Source organism: Pteropus alecto, unplaced genomic scaffold, assembly GCF_000325575.1.
Source record: "Pteropus alecto unplaced genomic scaffold, ASM32557v1 scaffold105, whole genome shotgun sequence".
NCBI classification, from domain to species: domain Eukaryota; kingdom Metazoa; phylum Chordata; class Mammalia; order Chiroptera; family Pteropodidae; genus Pteropus; species Pteropus alecto.
The window spans coordinates 7,927,822-7,941,794 of NW_006436294.1; the positions used below are offsets into that span (position 1 = coordinate 7,927,822).

A 13,973-nucleotide genomic window follows, 5' to 3' on the forward strand; every position below is an offset into this window, starting at 1 on the left:
TCGCCCGGCCAGTCGCGCCCCCGGGCCCGCCGTGCCGCTCGGGGCCCCGGTCCGCCCGCGACCCAGGGCGCCTCCCACCCCGTCTCTCCGGCGGACGCCGTGCCCCCTACCGGCTCCCCAAACCGCCGCCCGGTTTTCCCGCCGAGCCCTCGCCTGTCCCGGGCCGCGCCCCTTCCACGCTGGGCTTCAGCGCCGGGCTGTCGGCGTCGCACGCGGCGTCTGCACGGCCACGCTGACCGGCCTCGTCGGCCCCCTGGGGTGGCCGCCCTTCTGCCCACGCTGTGTCGCCTCTGGGTTCCAAGGCCTTTCTCCCGGCAGCCAGATTTTTGTTTCTCTTCTTAGAGGCCTTTATTCGAGTTCTGAAACCTTTTCGTTTGCTTCCTGGTTTTGTGCTTTTAATATACATATACACACTTATTTTTAACTATTTTGAAGAAGTTTAAAAATAAAATATAAAGAGCGGATTAGCAAACACCTATGACGGGTTGCCGGTTCCCTGTTTGCCACATGTGTTAAGCATTTCGTCCTTTTTTTTACTTTAAGAAAACTATTAAGGTGCAATTACTCAGACCCAGGGACCCAGTCCCACTGTCTTTTTTAGGCAACCCATTTGAGGTACAACTGACGAAGTTGTACAGATGTAAAGCATACAGCCTAATGTTTGATAGAGGTATACATTGTGAAATCACATTTCACCTAATTGACATGTCCATCACCTCGCAGAGGCACCATTTTCTGTGTCTTTTTCCTCTCTGTGGTGAGGACACTTCAGATCTCAACAAATTTTTAAGCACACAATACAATATTGCTGACCATAGTCACTGTGCTGTGTGTTAGATCTCCAACCCTTAACTCCCAGAAAGGAATGTTTGCTCTGACAGGCAACACCCCATTTTCTCTCAATTCCAAGTCTCCCCCACCCGGCAACCTCTGAAACCACTATTCCACGCTGCTTCTGTGATTTGGACCTTTTTAGATTCCACATATAGGTGAGATCATGTAGTGTTTACCTTTTTCTGTGTGGCTTATTTCACTTTGGATAATAATCCCCAGGTTCATTCATGTTGTTTCAAATGGCAGGATTTCCTTCTTTTTTATGACTGAGTAATGTATGCCACATCGTCTTTATCCATTCACCTGTCAATGAACACTTAGACTGTTTCTGTGTCTTAGGCATTGTGAATAAGCTGCAGTGCACATGGGGGTGTAATATCTCTTTGAGCTCCAGGTTTCATTTCCTTGGATAGAAACCCAGAAGTGGGATTGCTGGGTCATATGGCAGCTCTATTTTTAATTTTTTGAGGCCCCTCCATACTGTTATCCATAGTGGCTGCACCAGTTGACAGTCCCAGCAACTGTGCATGAGGGCTCTCTTTTGTCCACATCCTCACCAACACTTCTTTTCTCTTGTCTTTTTGATGACGGGCATTCTGACAGGTGTGGGGTGATACCTCACCACGTTTTTGACTTACATTGACCTGAGGATCAGTGACATTGAGCATCTTTTCATAAGTCTGTTGGTTATTTGTATGTCTTTTTTGAATAACTGTCTATCTAGGTCCTTTGCCCATTTTTAAATCAGGTTATTTGTTTTGTTTGTTGCTATTGAGTTGTGTGAGGTCCTTCTATATTTTGGATCTTAACCCCTTATCGGATGTATGGTTTGCAGATGTTTCTCCTGCTCCTTAGGTACCTTTTCACTCTATTGATTATTTGGCTGTCAGCATGTTTTCCTACACCTCTACACACTCAGTCCACAGCCATGCTATCTTGAACAAGTCAGATACCGTCTGATTTCGGAAGCTGAGCAGGGTTGGGCCTGGTTAGTACTTGGATGGGAGACCACCTCGGAAGACCAGGTGGTGTAGGTGTAAAAAACAAGGGATTGTAAGCAGACAAGGTCCTTGCAATCTGTGAGGTCAACCAAGGGTTGCCTCTCCTGAAAACAAAAACAAAAAATCTACATATATACCATACTGTTGAAACCTAACGTTTTTATGCAGCCTTACAGCTTTGTGCTCTGTCTGCAGACATTGATGTGGTTCCTTCCTTTCAACCACGTGGCCTTACCTGTTCCTTGATAATGGGTATTGAGATTGTTTCCATTTTATTCTTGCACACGGGCATGCGGAAACGTTCTGTGTGTCATCTTGTGTGATTAGCAAGTTTCTATAGGGCACACATCTGGAATTAGGGTTCCTGACTGGGAGTTTGCAGGTCTCAGGTCTACCAGAGTGACTGTACTGCTTTACGGTTTACGCTCTATTTCCTCGTTTTTTGCTTTTGATATTGTGTAGCATTTTATATTTCTCCTAATCTATGAGGGAGGGAAGTCTTGTTTTACTTTACATTTCTCAATTTCTTAGACATTGAAAATCTTTTCAGATGTTTATTGGACATTTTGATTTGTGTACCAGGTCACGGCCTGTGCTCACTTTTTTAATTGGTCTTTTTTTTCGGTATTTAAAAATATATTCTGTATATTTATCTTTTGTTATATATGTTTGCAAATGTGTCCTCTTGCACTTTGGAGCTTATCTTTTAATTTTGTGGTACCTTGTACAGAAGTTTTTTCGATGGAGTAATGTTAGACAAGTTTTCCTTTATGGACTGTGCTTTTTGCATATTATTTTCTTATAACAGCTATAAACATTTTTCAAACACATTTAGGTCCTTAAGGCCCCTGAAAGGTTTTGTGCGCCAGGGCAGATGGGGAACTGCTTAGACCTCCCTTTGGAAAATGAGCTGTGCCAGCACCGCGGAGTGAGCAGTGCGCTGCTGCTGCCATCTCAGGCCTGTCACTAGCGAGTGCGCTGCACGCTACCCCTTCGTCATCTCTCCTGTGCTCAGACCACAGCACGTCTCGTTGTCTGGTAGGCGTGCCTCTGCCTAACTCACTTGTTCTGGCGTTGCCTTGGTTAATCTTGAATCATTCTTCTTGTGGTATTTAGGGTCGTTTTGGTCAGATGTCTTGAATCGTCCTGTTGCAATTTTGCTCAGAATTAGTAGATTCATTCGGAGAGAATCGACATTTTTATGATATCCCATTTATGAACAGTGTCCGTTTCTTTATAGATCTGTTTAATAAAGTCCTTCAATAAAGTTTTATCATTTTGTCCATAAAGAACTTACATATTTTTGGTTAGACTTCTTAGGTGCCATGTGGTCGTATTTATCCGTCATAAATGTGTTTTTGGTTGCTGATTGCAGGTATGTAGGAGCGGAACTACTTAGTCTCTATTGTCCTCAGTTATGGCACTCTTAACCTCCTGTGCAGGGCTAGCCTGACCTCAGGAAAGGCAGCTTTTGCCTGATGACAGTGTGCTTGTTGGCCACCCCTGATGGTCCACACTGACCGCATGACTTATGGTGGGTGCTCTGGGCCATGTGGCATCAGCTCGACCTCTGGAGGGGCTGGACACAAGTCAGTCACGCATGCCATCAGCTATGTTGATGGCACCAAGCCAGTGAACTCTGGATGCCAAGGCTCGGGTGATCTTCCCTTGTTGGCACTACCCTGTGCACATTGTCACAGGTCAGTGCCAGGAGTGAGGAGCTGTCTGTGACTCTCAGGGAGAGAACGGCAGAAGCTGTGTGATGGTACTTGTCCTGGATTCTGCTTCTGCAATGCCTTGGCCAGTGACTTAATGTGTCTGCTGCTTGTAATACACAGTAACCATGTGTCTCAGCTTTCCATTCAAGGTATAGATGCCAGGTCATGTTTTCTGATCAAGGGTGTGTTTGTGGGGGTGGGGGTGTAAAATTCCTGAAAGCCTATTAGTTCTGAGTCCTTGCAACGAATGACTGACTTTTAGGCTGATCTTGATGTCCTCTACTCTTGAGACTGGTGTTAGAAGTGAGGGCAAGTCTTGGGGACCTGACACTCTACGCCACCTCACCTGCCTTTTTCAGCTCAGGAACTTTTACTCATGAAACCAAGTATTTCCCACTCTCCTTGGCAGGCCAGAGCAGAGACTCCCAGTGCCACTCCCACTGCCATCCCCACGGTCTCCTCTGCCCTGGGGCAAGATCAGCTCCTGGTGAAGCCCCTCCTGGGCCTTGACCACCAGGCCCCATGCACAGAGTCGCCTTGGGCGGCCTGGGCTCCCTTCCTCAGCTTCCCTCAGTGCTGCCTCACACTGTCTGGCACCTGCCAGGCTGAGTCCTGCTGTGCAGTCACCTTCCCCTAGAGGTGGGCCCTGCTGTTGTGTCCCCACACCTGATGAGTTGGGCGTGTCAGCGACATCATCAGCCAAGCATGAAAACCCCCCTTTCCCCATTGACTGAGAGCCCTGCATGATGCAGAAAATCCTTTCCTCCAAGACCAGGAGGGACACGTGTCCTCTTTTGCCTGGAACTGGCTCACCTGGGCCTTTCTCAGGCTTTCCTGGTCGAACAACTGCACTGATTTGTAGATCCTTACGTCCAAGTATTGTGTTTCCTTTACTCACAGACTTTCCAAGTCATTGCTTTTTTATTGGAGGAGGTCAGATTATAGTTACAGAGAGAAATAAATTTCAGGTGGACTAAAGTGTTTTCCAAATAGAAAATTTGAAGAGAACTGTCAAGTTCTTGCCAGCTGTCAGGAGAAATACAGTTAAGGGAAAGATTTAAATACATAAAATGTAAAGACTTCAAAATAAAATTAGAAATTCCAAAGCGTGAATGCTGTTGACGAGCCAGACTCGAGAGGTGATGGCTGAGGAAGCTGTTACAAGGGCGAGGGTCCTGAAAGGGAATCTTGGCCTCTGACGCTACTTCCCACGGCAGACGTGCATGCGCCCCAGCGGGTCCTGGGCTGCCTCCTGCTCCTTGGAAAGATGACAAAAATGCCTGACCTGGGGGCGGGGGGTGCTCCCCGCCAAGCTCCATGGACACTGAGCCTGATGTTCACCTATGGGCCAGTGGCAGCCAATAGCAAAAAAAGGCAGTGACATTCTGGACACGTAACGCTACAATTTAATCGAACCCTTATTCTCATCCTGATGGGAACATGGCTTTCTTTCTTTCTCTGTCACTTTCACGAGTAAGAACTGTGCCCTGAGAGGTGGTGGGCTTTGGGCGGCAGCCACCACGTCACGCTATCTGTGGACTCAGTTGGTGAGGGTTGGTGGCATCCCTTGGTGTGAATTTATGAGAACACATCAGTGACCAGCTCCTCACCAGTGTCTGCACAGAGGGGAAAACATGCTTTTATCTGCATCACAGTGTACTGCTGTGACTTGAGGGTCAGCACCTCAGTGCTTAATTTTTCCTGAGAAGCTGATATGTTCGAGAAAAAAAACAAATTACTAATAAGTCAGATTTATCACAGTATATGACAATGGATAACAGACTCTCTTGGAACTGGGAATAAAAAAAATGAAACAAAACAAAACCTTTAGAAGTTAGGAATAGAAATATCTGAGAAAAAAAAGCTATTTGAATATGAGAAGTTTGTTTTAAAAATATGCATCAGAGGTCTTTTCAGTAATTTTTTGAAACGCCACCTGGTGCAGCAGCTAGCTGAAGTCTGGGCCTGGGTGTGGTGCTCTTCTCCGCTCCCCCACCCCAGACAGGGCCCAGAGGCCCAGACAACCCAGGACTTATTTCTGGGGTACAGGGTGCATAGGCTGTGAGGAAAAGACCCATTTTTTGAGTTGAATTTTTGCTAAGAAGTCAGGCACTGCTTCTGATCTTGAGGGGAACTAATGCACTTCTCACGAATCTTCTGCCTTTTTTTTTTCATACAAAACTGGTGTTTCCACAATATTCGGGGCCTCCCGCCGAATTACATGACGCTACTTGATGACAATCTTTTTAGTAGCATTTTGTCCACACAGCACTTCAGTGTTTTAACAGAATACTGAAAACAGCCCAGCATTCTACTTTTATGTGCAATTACTAGGAAAGGCACGGGATGTTCTAAGAAAAACCTTTGTTTGGAACGTAAGGAAGTTTTATTGTGACAGTAATCCGTATGCCTTAACTTCCTTCCATTTCTCACTTCATATAATGAACTGTACGACGTTAAAGAATGCAGGACGGCTGTCTTCACCCAAATTCACAGCAGTTGTGTGAGGACTCTCCAGTAGGACGTTTTCCGCTGGAATAACGGGCCCAGACCTGTGCGTGCCCGGCGGCAGCCGAGGTCACAGCTTCCCGTGCACCTTCTGGTGCTGGATGAGGTGCCCGTGCTGGTTGAAGGCGCGGCCGCACTCGGCGCATTCGTAGGGCCGCTCGCCCGTGTGGATGCGCTGGTGCTGGATGAGCACCGAGTACTGGCTGAAGGCCTTCCCGCAGCGGCCGCACTCGTAGGGCCGCTCGCCCGTGTGCGTCCGCAGGTGCACGATCAGGGTGGCCTTCAGGCTGAAGGCCTTGCCGCACTGCGCGCACCGGAAGGGCCGCTCGCCCGTGTGGATCCGCTCGTGCTGCACCAGGGAGCGGCGGGCGCTGAAAGCGTGGCCGCACTCGCCGCACACGAAGGGCTTCTCGCCCGTGTGCACGCGCTGGTGCTGGATGAGGTGCGAGTGCTGCACGAAGGCCTTGCCGCACGCGTAGCAGCCGTAGGGCTTCTCCTCGCTGTGGATGCGCTCGTGGTTCATGAGCGTGGAGCGGTGGCTGAAGGCCTTGCCGCACACGCCGCACTCGTAGGGCTTCTCGCCCGTGTGCACGTTGTGGTGCTGGATGAGCACCGAGCGGTCGCTGAAGGTGCGGCCGCACTGGCTGCAGGCGTACGGCTTCTCGCCCGTGTGCACGCGCTGGTGCTGCAGCAGCGTCCTCTTCACGCTGAAGGCGCGCCCGCACTGCGCGCACGCGTGCGGCTTCTCGCCGGTGTGCACGCGCTGGTGGCTGCGCAGCACCGTGCTGTGGTTGAAGGCCTTGCCGCACAGGGCGCACACGTAGGGCCGCTCGCCCGTGTGGATGCGCTGGTGCTGGATGAGGTGCGACAGCTGCGTGAAGGCCTTGCGGCACTCCGGGCACGCGTGCGGCTTCTCGCCCGTGTGGATCTTGTGGTGCTGGGCCAGGTCGGAGCTCACGCGGAAGGCCTTGCCGCAGTCGGCGCACGCGTACGGCTTCTCGCCCGTGTGGATGCGCCGGTGCTTGCTGAGCACTGAGCTCTGGCTGAAGGCCTTGCCGCACTCACCGCACACGTACGGCTTCTCGCCCGTGTGCGTCCGCTGGTGCTGCAGCAGATGCGAGCTGCGGCCAAAGGCCTTCCCGCACTCGACGCACTTAAATGGCCTGTCCCCGCTGGGGACGGCCGCATGCCCCGTCACAGGGCCCTTGGGTTGCAGGTCCTGACCCCCAGGGATGGCAACAGGGCCGGCCTGCGGGTCACAGCTCCCGGGGGGTGCGGCCCCCAGGATCACCGACAGGTCCTCAGACATGAACGGCTTCACACTCAAATCTCTATCTCGGTTTTCTCCCTGGTCCTCATATTCTGAAACAACAAATCCAGAGTGAAAACAACGCAAATGTCGACCCGCTCCAGACCACAGGGCGAGCAGCCCCGAAGGTGGCTGGGCTGGTGGGGTGGCCAGCAGGGCTGGTGCACATGGCCACGTGAGCCGGAGGGGCACAAAAACCGGCAGCATCACACGAGACCTGTGTCCCATGCAAGGTCACACATGACAAATGGCAGCAGGGACGATGCAAGTTCACCTGAGCCCTGCCCTCGCTGGAGTCCTGTGCATGGGCTTCCGGAGGCCATCCGAAGCAGGAATAAAGGCAGGGCTGACGGTTGCGGGGCGCCCTGTCCCCCAGACAGCAACACACAGCAGCGAAGCCTGGTGCGGGGCTGTGACCCATTTGTGCAGAATGCCCTTGGGGCAAGACAGGACACGTGGGCAGCGGTGGGGGACACAGGAGGCCATGGTGTATGTTTCTACGATCAGGTTGGGGGCTCTGGGCTGACGCTGAGTGTGGGAGTGCAGTGGGTGCTGAGGATGAGTTTAAATCTCAGACACCAGGCCACTGAGATGACAAGAAGCCACTCGCAGACCAAGACTCCCTGAAGGAACAAGCACGTTCTAAGGGCGGGCTGTGCTCGGACCCACAGCGGAGCAGCAGGAAGCAGGAGACCAACTCCGCAGGATGGCGAGATGTGGCGAGGCCTGGCCGCCAGGCGCCATCACTTCTCCCGGGCACCCACTCGGTCCTGCACCTTGGGTGCCAGCCCCACCCGCCACGCTGCCACCAGCTCATCTTCGCAGAAGCCTCTGCTGGCAAGCGGAAGGTACAAAGGACTGAGTGTTCACTGTCTCGTCAAACAAGGACACAAAGGGCTCTGTGACAGATGCTGGGCCAGAAGCCCTCAGGAGGCTCAGCTTTACAAACCCAGAGAGTCCGTGCTTGGGTGGTACTGGGCACGCATGTGCGGACATCTCCTCCTTCCCTCTCCCCTCCAGCGGCAGCGGCATCACTTAGGACTGGTTTGTTTGGGAAAAACCCTGGCAGCCCTGGGAGCCCGCATTCCGCCGTTCACGTGCAGAGACCCACAGGATGTCCCAGCATGCAAGCCCCTCCCTGCCTGAGCCTGGTGGAAAGTGTCTCTCCGGGGCTGTTAAGAAGCACACTGAGTGGCAATCAGTGGCATTTCCCTCTGCTTTGTCCGTAAGAAGGGTATCTTCAAGTACCACCTGCCCACCTTTAAAAAGATTTGTGTATGTGGTACCACCATTATTGAGACATAAGCTCAACCTTTTAATTGGTTAAGAACTTGGTTTGGTAAGACGGAAACTATGTAACGGGCCCCTTTCAAGGACCCTTGAAGAATAACCGACTCAGAAGCCAAGCATTCCCCCCACAAAGCCAGGGGACCTTCTGAGAGGGACTTGACATGTGCTTGATTTGACCTGCGGTGTCTCTGGGAATAGCTACCTTGGAAGGAGGTAGCCAGCAGCAAAGCCTCAGCACAGGGTCATCCAGGAAGAGGCAAGGGTGAGGCAGAGGGCTCCCCAGGCCAAAGCGGCTCCCAACCCCACCCTGAGCTACAGCTGCCCTCCTGGCCTCCCTGCCCCACAGCTCTCCAGGGCCCAGGTAGCTTTCCACCCGCTACTGGGTCTCCGTCTGGACGGCCCACCAGCACGCTTAGGTCCTGAGCCCAACAGAACTTGCTCTTCTCTCCTCCTGCGGCTGGTGGCGTGGGGTCTGCATCTCTCCTGAACTCTTCCCTGCTCTACCTGCCCCAGCGTCCAAAGCCCTTGTTCCCGAGGCCAAACCACCACGTGACAGCTTGCTGTTGCCCACTGCTCACTCTCCTCTCCCTAGCACCACCTGCTCATCAGAGGCACCAGAGGGCACTGCTGTGCACAAACCTCTCATCTCCAACCTCCACGCTCTCGGTCAACCTCACGATCTCTCCGGCACCTAATCTGAAGGGCACTTGTCCAAGACTGTCATCAGGTAAGACCACAGCCAGCACCAAGGAGGCCAGGTCCTGTTTGGTGGTGGCTCCGTGTTTTCCTGCCCACTGTGGCTGCAGCCGGCAAACGGTTTAAAGTTGTGTGCAGGACTGCTACAACATAATGCTGTGTCTGTTTTTAGTCACTGGAAAACTGAATTCCTCTGAAGATACCTGATTTTGCAGGGCAGTTCAGAGGTGGGCTATCTGCCACACCCATTGCCCCGTCCACACGGTCCCCGGGAACAAGGCGGAGAGCGCTATGCCTGCTCGGCCAGAGGCAGTGCTGCGTCAGCTCCATGCACCCTGAGGGGGTCGCATCCTGCAAGACAGGCTGACCGAAGTCCTCCTGAGACACAGAGGTCACCCTCCGCCCCTGGACCGCTCTGCCCATCGTGACTGCAGACAGTGCCGTCAGGGTGGTGCACCTGCTGTCGTCTTCCCTGCTGTGATTTTCTCCAGGATGGTCTTGCACATCTTTTGTTAGATTACTGCGTCCTTCATAGCTCTGATGCCGTTGTAAATGTTATCTTTTTAAAAATCACCTTAAAAAACATTTTTTTCCTTTTCTCTTTTTTGTATCTACATGAGACAGTGGGTGTTAAGTTACCGTGGTCATCTTTTTACACTGTATGACAGTCAAGTCGCTATGTTGTACACGTTAAATTTGTACGGTGCTGTATGTATGTTAGTTATATCTCAGTAAAATAGGAGGGGAGATCACACTTCTGTTGCTGACGAATAGAAATAAAAGTTACTTTGTATCCAGCCAAGCTGGCGAATTTTAATCAGTCTTCTTCAAGCAGACAATCATATGAACTGCACACGACACTTTCTTTTTTTACCAATTCTTATAGCTTTAGTTTAGTTTCTGTTTATCTTGCTTTATGTAGTGTATGGAACACCCCAGGACAATGCCCTGTTCTTCATCTCACGCAGTATGCTTTCGGCCCTCGCCATCAGTGTCAGGATAACTTCCCCTCATACCTAGGATGCTGTGTTCTTCTGTAAATCAACCAGAGAACTCTCCAAATCTGAACGGCCCCCATGGACAGGGACCTGGCAGAGGCAGAATCGCCACAGGGTGCTCTCACCACTCACCTCTCCACTCGCTTCCTGCACGGGGCCTCTGTCCAGCTCAGCCGTGCCTGACCACACTGGCTCCTTTGCTAGGAGAGGCCCAAGTGGAAGCTACTCCCACTGTCCCCGCCAGCACCCACAGCCACTGAGACCTGCTAGCCCCTAGTGGAGGAAGGCCAGCTGCTCTCACTCACCTGAACGGCCACCACCCAGGCCTCTGCTCTCCTCAGCTCCCTGCCCATCCAGCACCCACGGCTCTTCTCCTCGCTCCAGCTGGGAGATCACGTTGGGCTTGGTCCCTGGAAGTCCTGCTCAGGGGGAGAGAAGCACTTTCATCTAGAGCGCCCCCACCCCACCTGAGCAGCCCACGGGCAAGACACAGGACCAACCCTGTGTCTTGGAGCTGAGCACCTGGAGACCCCACGGCCCCGCCCCTGACTGAGCCCCCAGACACAGACTGGCTGCTGTGGGGCCGCACCCAGCGAAACCACGTTCCCATAGGTCTCCATCATCACGTGTCGGTAGAGGCCCCGCTGGGCAGGGCACAGGTGGTCCCACTCCTCCTGGGAGAGGAGCACAGCCACGTCCTCGAAGGTCACCTTGGCCTGGAACGACAGGGGTAGCTGCAGGTCAGATGGCGTCTCCACATCCGAGACTGAGTGGGTGCAAGGGACATGGGGTGGGAACGTGCCCTGGGATGGGGGCAGAGCCCCGTGACACACAGGGGGCAAAGGGAGAGCTGAATGGGGGGACAGGAAGGGGCTACAGAGTTCAGGGAAGGCACTGACACTCAAGTAGGCTGCTACCGGGGGCCTGGGAGGACCAAGAGGAAATGCAGCTACACAGGCCTCAGGGGCAGCTCACCTGGGGTCCCGCCGGTGGCGGCAGGAGCCTGGCTGCTGCCATTGTCCGGTTCCCTGGGGTCTCTGAGGAAGCTGGAAATCGGAGAAGCCTGTGGGGCTGAGGAAGTGGAGGGCACACATGAGGACCCAGCCCCGCCCTCGTGGACTCCGACCCCAGAGTTCGGGAGCCACGTAAACATGCGGTTCTTGAGCTCTTTGTCTGTGGGCAAAGACGTCACATCTGAGAGGCCTGGGGATGCCTGTGCACCCTCAGGTTTCCGGGCCATCTGCCCTGCTCACTGGGCCTGGCCACGGTCTGTGCACAGGGCCCATGAGAGAGCATTCACACAGGTGCCAGGCTGCCCTAGAGACTACCAGCAATGCAGAGGGCTAGGGATGGGCAGTTCTGCTTGAGGCCCACACTCCTGTGGTGACCCTACCCCAGGCCCTGCACACCTGGCTGACTATGCCTCTCCCATGGGCACACTGACACCAGCTGGTTGAGCCTCAGTGGCCCTGGGGCTCCCATGCATGGGGCTGTCGGCACTACGCATTGGGGGCTGGGCTCTAGGGACACATCAGGACAAGTTAAGCTGAGGTGTCTGTGACACCAAATTGCTGGGTAAAAGGGGGCACCAGGAGCTGTCCCGATGAGGGGATGGGGTTCACATGTGGGATGCCAAGTGGGACCCTACCATGGGACACAGAAGCCCAGCAGGCAGACAGGTCATTTAGGGAAAACAGTCCAAAACGACTATCAACTGTGTCGTGCGCAGTGGGCCACCTAGAGGGAGGGCGGGCGGCAGGAAGCCGGGGAGCACCATAACCTGTTCTCGCTGTAAAAGGGCACATGTGTGCACCCATTCGTTCACCTAGACGCACACTGAGCTCACTGCGGCCGCCCAGGGGCAGGACGGGAGTGGGGAGGAGAGGTTGGCCCTCGCCGCCTCTTCCCTCCGTTCGCCGGCAACGCCCAAATGTGCACGTGTGTTTGCGCGATGCAGCCCTCACTGGAACCGAACGGGGTCTTCCCACGGGGCGAACAGAACCGTCTTAGAATTCGTGTGGACAGCGGTGCTGGAGGACAGGCAAGGCCAGAGCTTGACAGAATGGGGGTGGTCCCACCTCACCAGGTCTCAGAACCAATGGCGGCGAAGCCGTTGTCACCACGTGCTCCACCTGCTGCCCCACCTGCCACTTTCCCGAGTCTCCCAGACCTGCCATCTCCCATGGTCAGTCATTCTCCCTACAGCCTTGTCCAGCTATCTTCCCACAAGGTCTCTGTCCCACCTCCCACCATGAAGTGGCCCTGGAGGGGTTTCCTATGACCTCCGTGTGGCCAAGCCCTTCTCTACAGCTGGCAAGGGGGTTAAGTCAGCCAAAAATCAAGTTCCTCTCAAATTCGGACCTCAGTAGTCTCTGTCAATCCTTGTCTGCATGAGAACTTGACCTTCAGGAATGATCCAGCTCTGGCTCCCTGGGTGCCTGGCACCGGTGGATGGTCACCCACACTGTGGCCAGTCTGAACTTGGGCTGGGACCAAAAAGGGGCCTCATAGTGGGTGCTGGCGGCCGGCCCTGCTGACCCAGGAGGCGCTGGCTCTTGTGGCCATGAGGCCTTGGCTGTCTCTGCCCCTGTCTGTGCACTGGAGCTGCTACCCGCCTCAGGTCCCACACGGACCGGGCGCTGGGTGCAGTCGTCCCGCAGCCTGGATGCTCAAGGGCCCTTGAGCTGGCAAAACCCTTCCCTGTAATGCAGCATCTCCTACAGCATCTCAGACACAGGTAACGTCTAACACTGAGCTCCCATTTCTGCGCCCAGCTGAGTCTGCACACCTGTACAGAGACCTGACACCGAGGCCCTTTCTTCCGCCTAATCCACTCTCCAAATGCACCTAGAGAACCTGGTCTCCTGGCAGCCGGGTCCTGCGCCCACCTACACAGGGACACAGAGACCGTCCTCGGCTCCAACCCCTCCCTGGGCCTCCCTCTGCTGGACGCTCCTGCCCCGTGTGGATGCTCAGCCTCACTGCCCTCTCACTGAGGCCCTTCCTGACCCAGCAGAGCAGCCAGTGGCCCAAGGATCACGAATGGCCTTAAAAGAGCAATGAGGCCATACTTTACATCCTGTAGAACAGCGGCAAGTACCAGGTGGACACCGACCGCTGGCAGGGATGGGGAAGCCGACTTTCTCATACCCCACTCTCTCAGGAAGCCACCGGGCAAGTCAGATGCATCCCTGGACAGTGGGTGCCCTCCCGGAAGGCTCAGGCTCAAAGATGTTGAGCCACCAATGTCGCCACTGTCCTTCCACACACAGGTCACGCACCCACCGAGAGAAAGATTCAGGCTGTGCCATGCAGCAAGACAAGTAAGCAAAAGCACAGATGCAGGGAGCGCATCAAAGACTCTCATTTCCTAAACAATGACGCCAGGGCCACCAAAGGCATTCGCTTTGTGTCCACTTGTAAAACAGGGAGAAGACACGTGTCCTCCAAAGGCCTCAGGAGGACGGCATGATTAGTGAGACAACATTCAGAACAGCCTGGTGCAGGCAGATGCTGCTGGACTAGGTGGTTTTGTCTCATTCGATTAGATTAACCCCCAAACCAGGTTGTCGACACAAGTGAGGCATGGAGGTAGAGGGCAAAGACGGAGCAGGGAAAG

The 13,973-nt window shown here is 53.8% G+C and overlaps 1 protein-coding gene across 2 annotated transcripts in view; it reads right to left on the reverse strand.

The window, feature by feature from the left end:
* Positions 1–4,455: 4,455 nt before the first annotated feature.
* LOC102894998 (zinc finger protein 250) overlaps positions 4,456–13,973 on the reverse strand; it is a 14,692-nt gene continuing 5,174 nt past the window's right edge. For both annotated transcript variants that reach the window (XM_015590244.2, XM_006913008.3), the window contains exons 2-5: positions 11,330–11,425; positions 10,944–11,070; positions 10,660–10,773; positions 4,456–7,423 (exon numbers count right to left, since the gene is read on the reverse strand). In XM_015590244.2, coding sequence (XP_015445730.1) covers positions 6,132–7,423; positions 10,660–10,773; positions 10,944–11,070; positions 11,330–11,371 — 1,575 coding nt within the window. In that variant the 5' untranslated portion in view covers positions 11,372–11,425 and the 3' untranslated portion in view covers positions 4,456–6,131. The remainder of the gene's footprint in view (positions 7,424–10,659; positions 10,774–10,943; positions 11,071–11,329; positions 11,426–13,973) is intronic.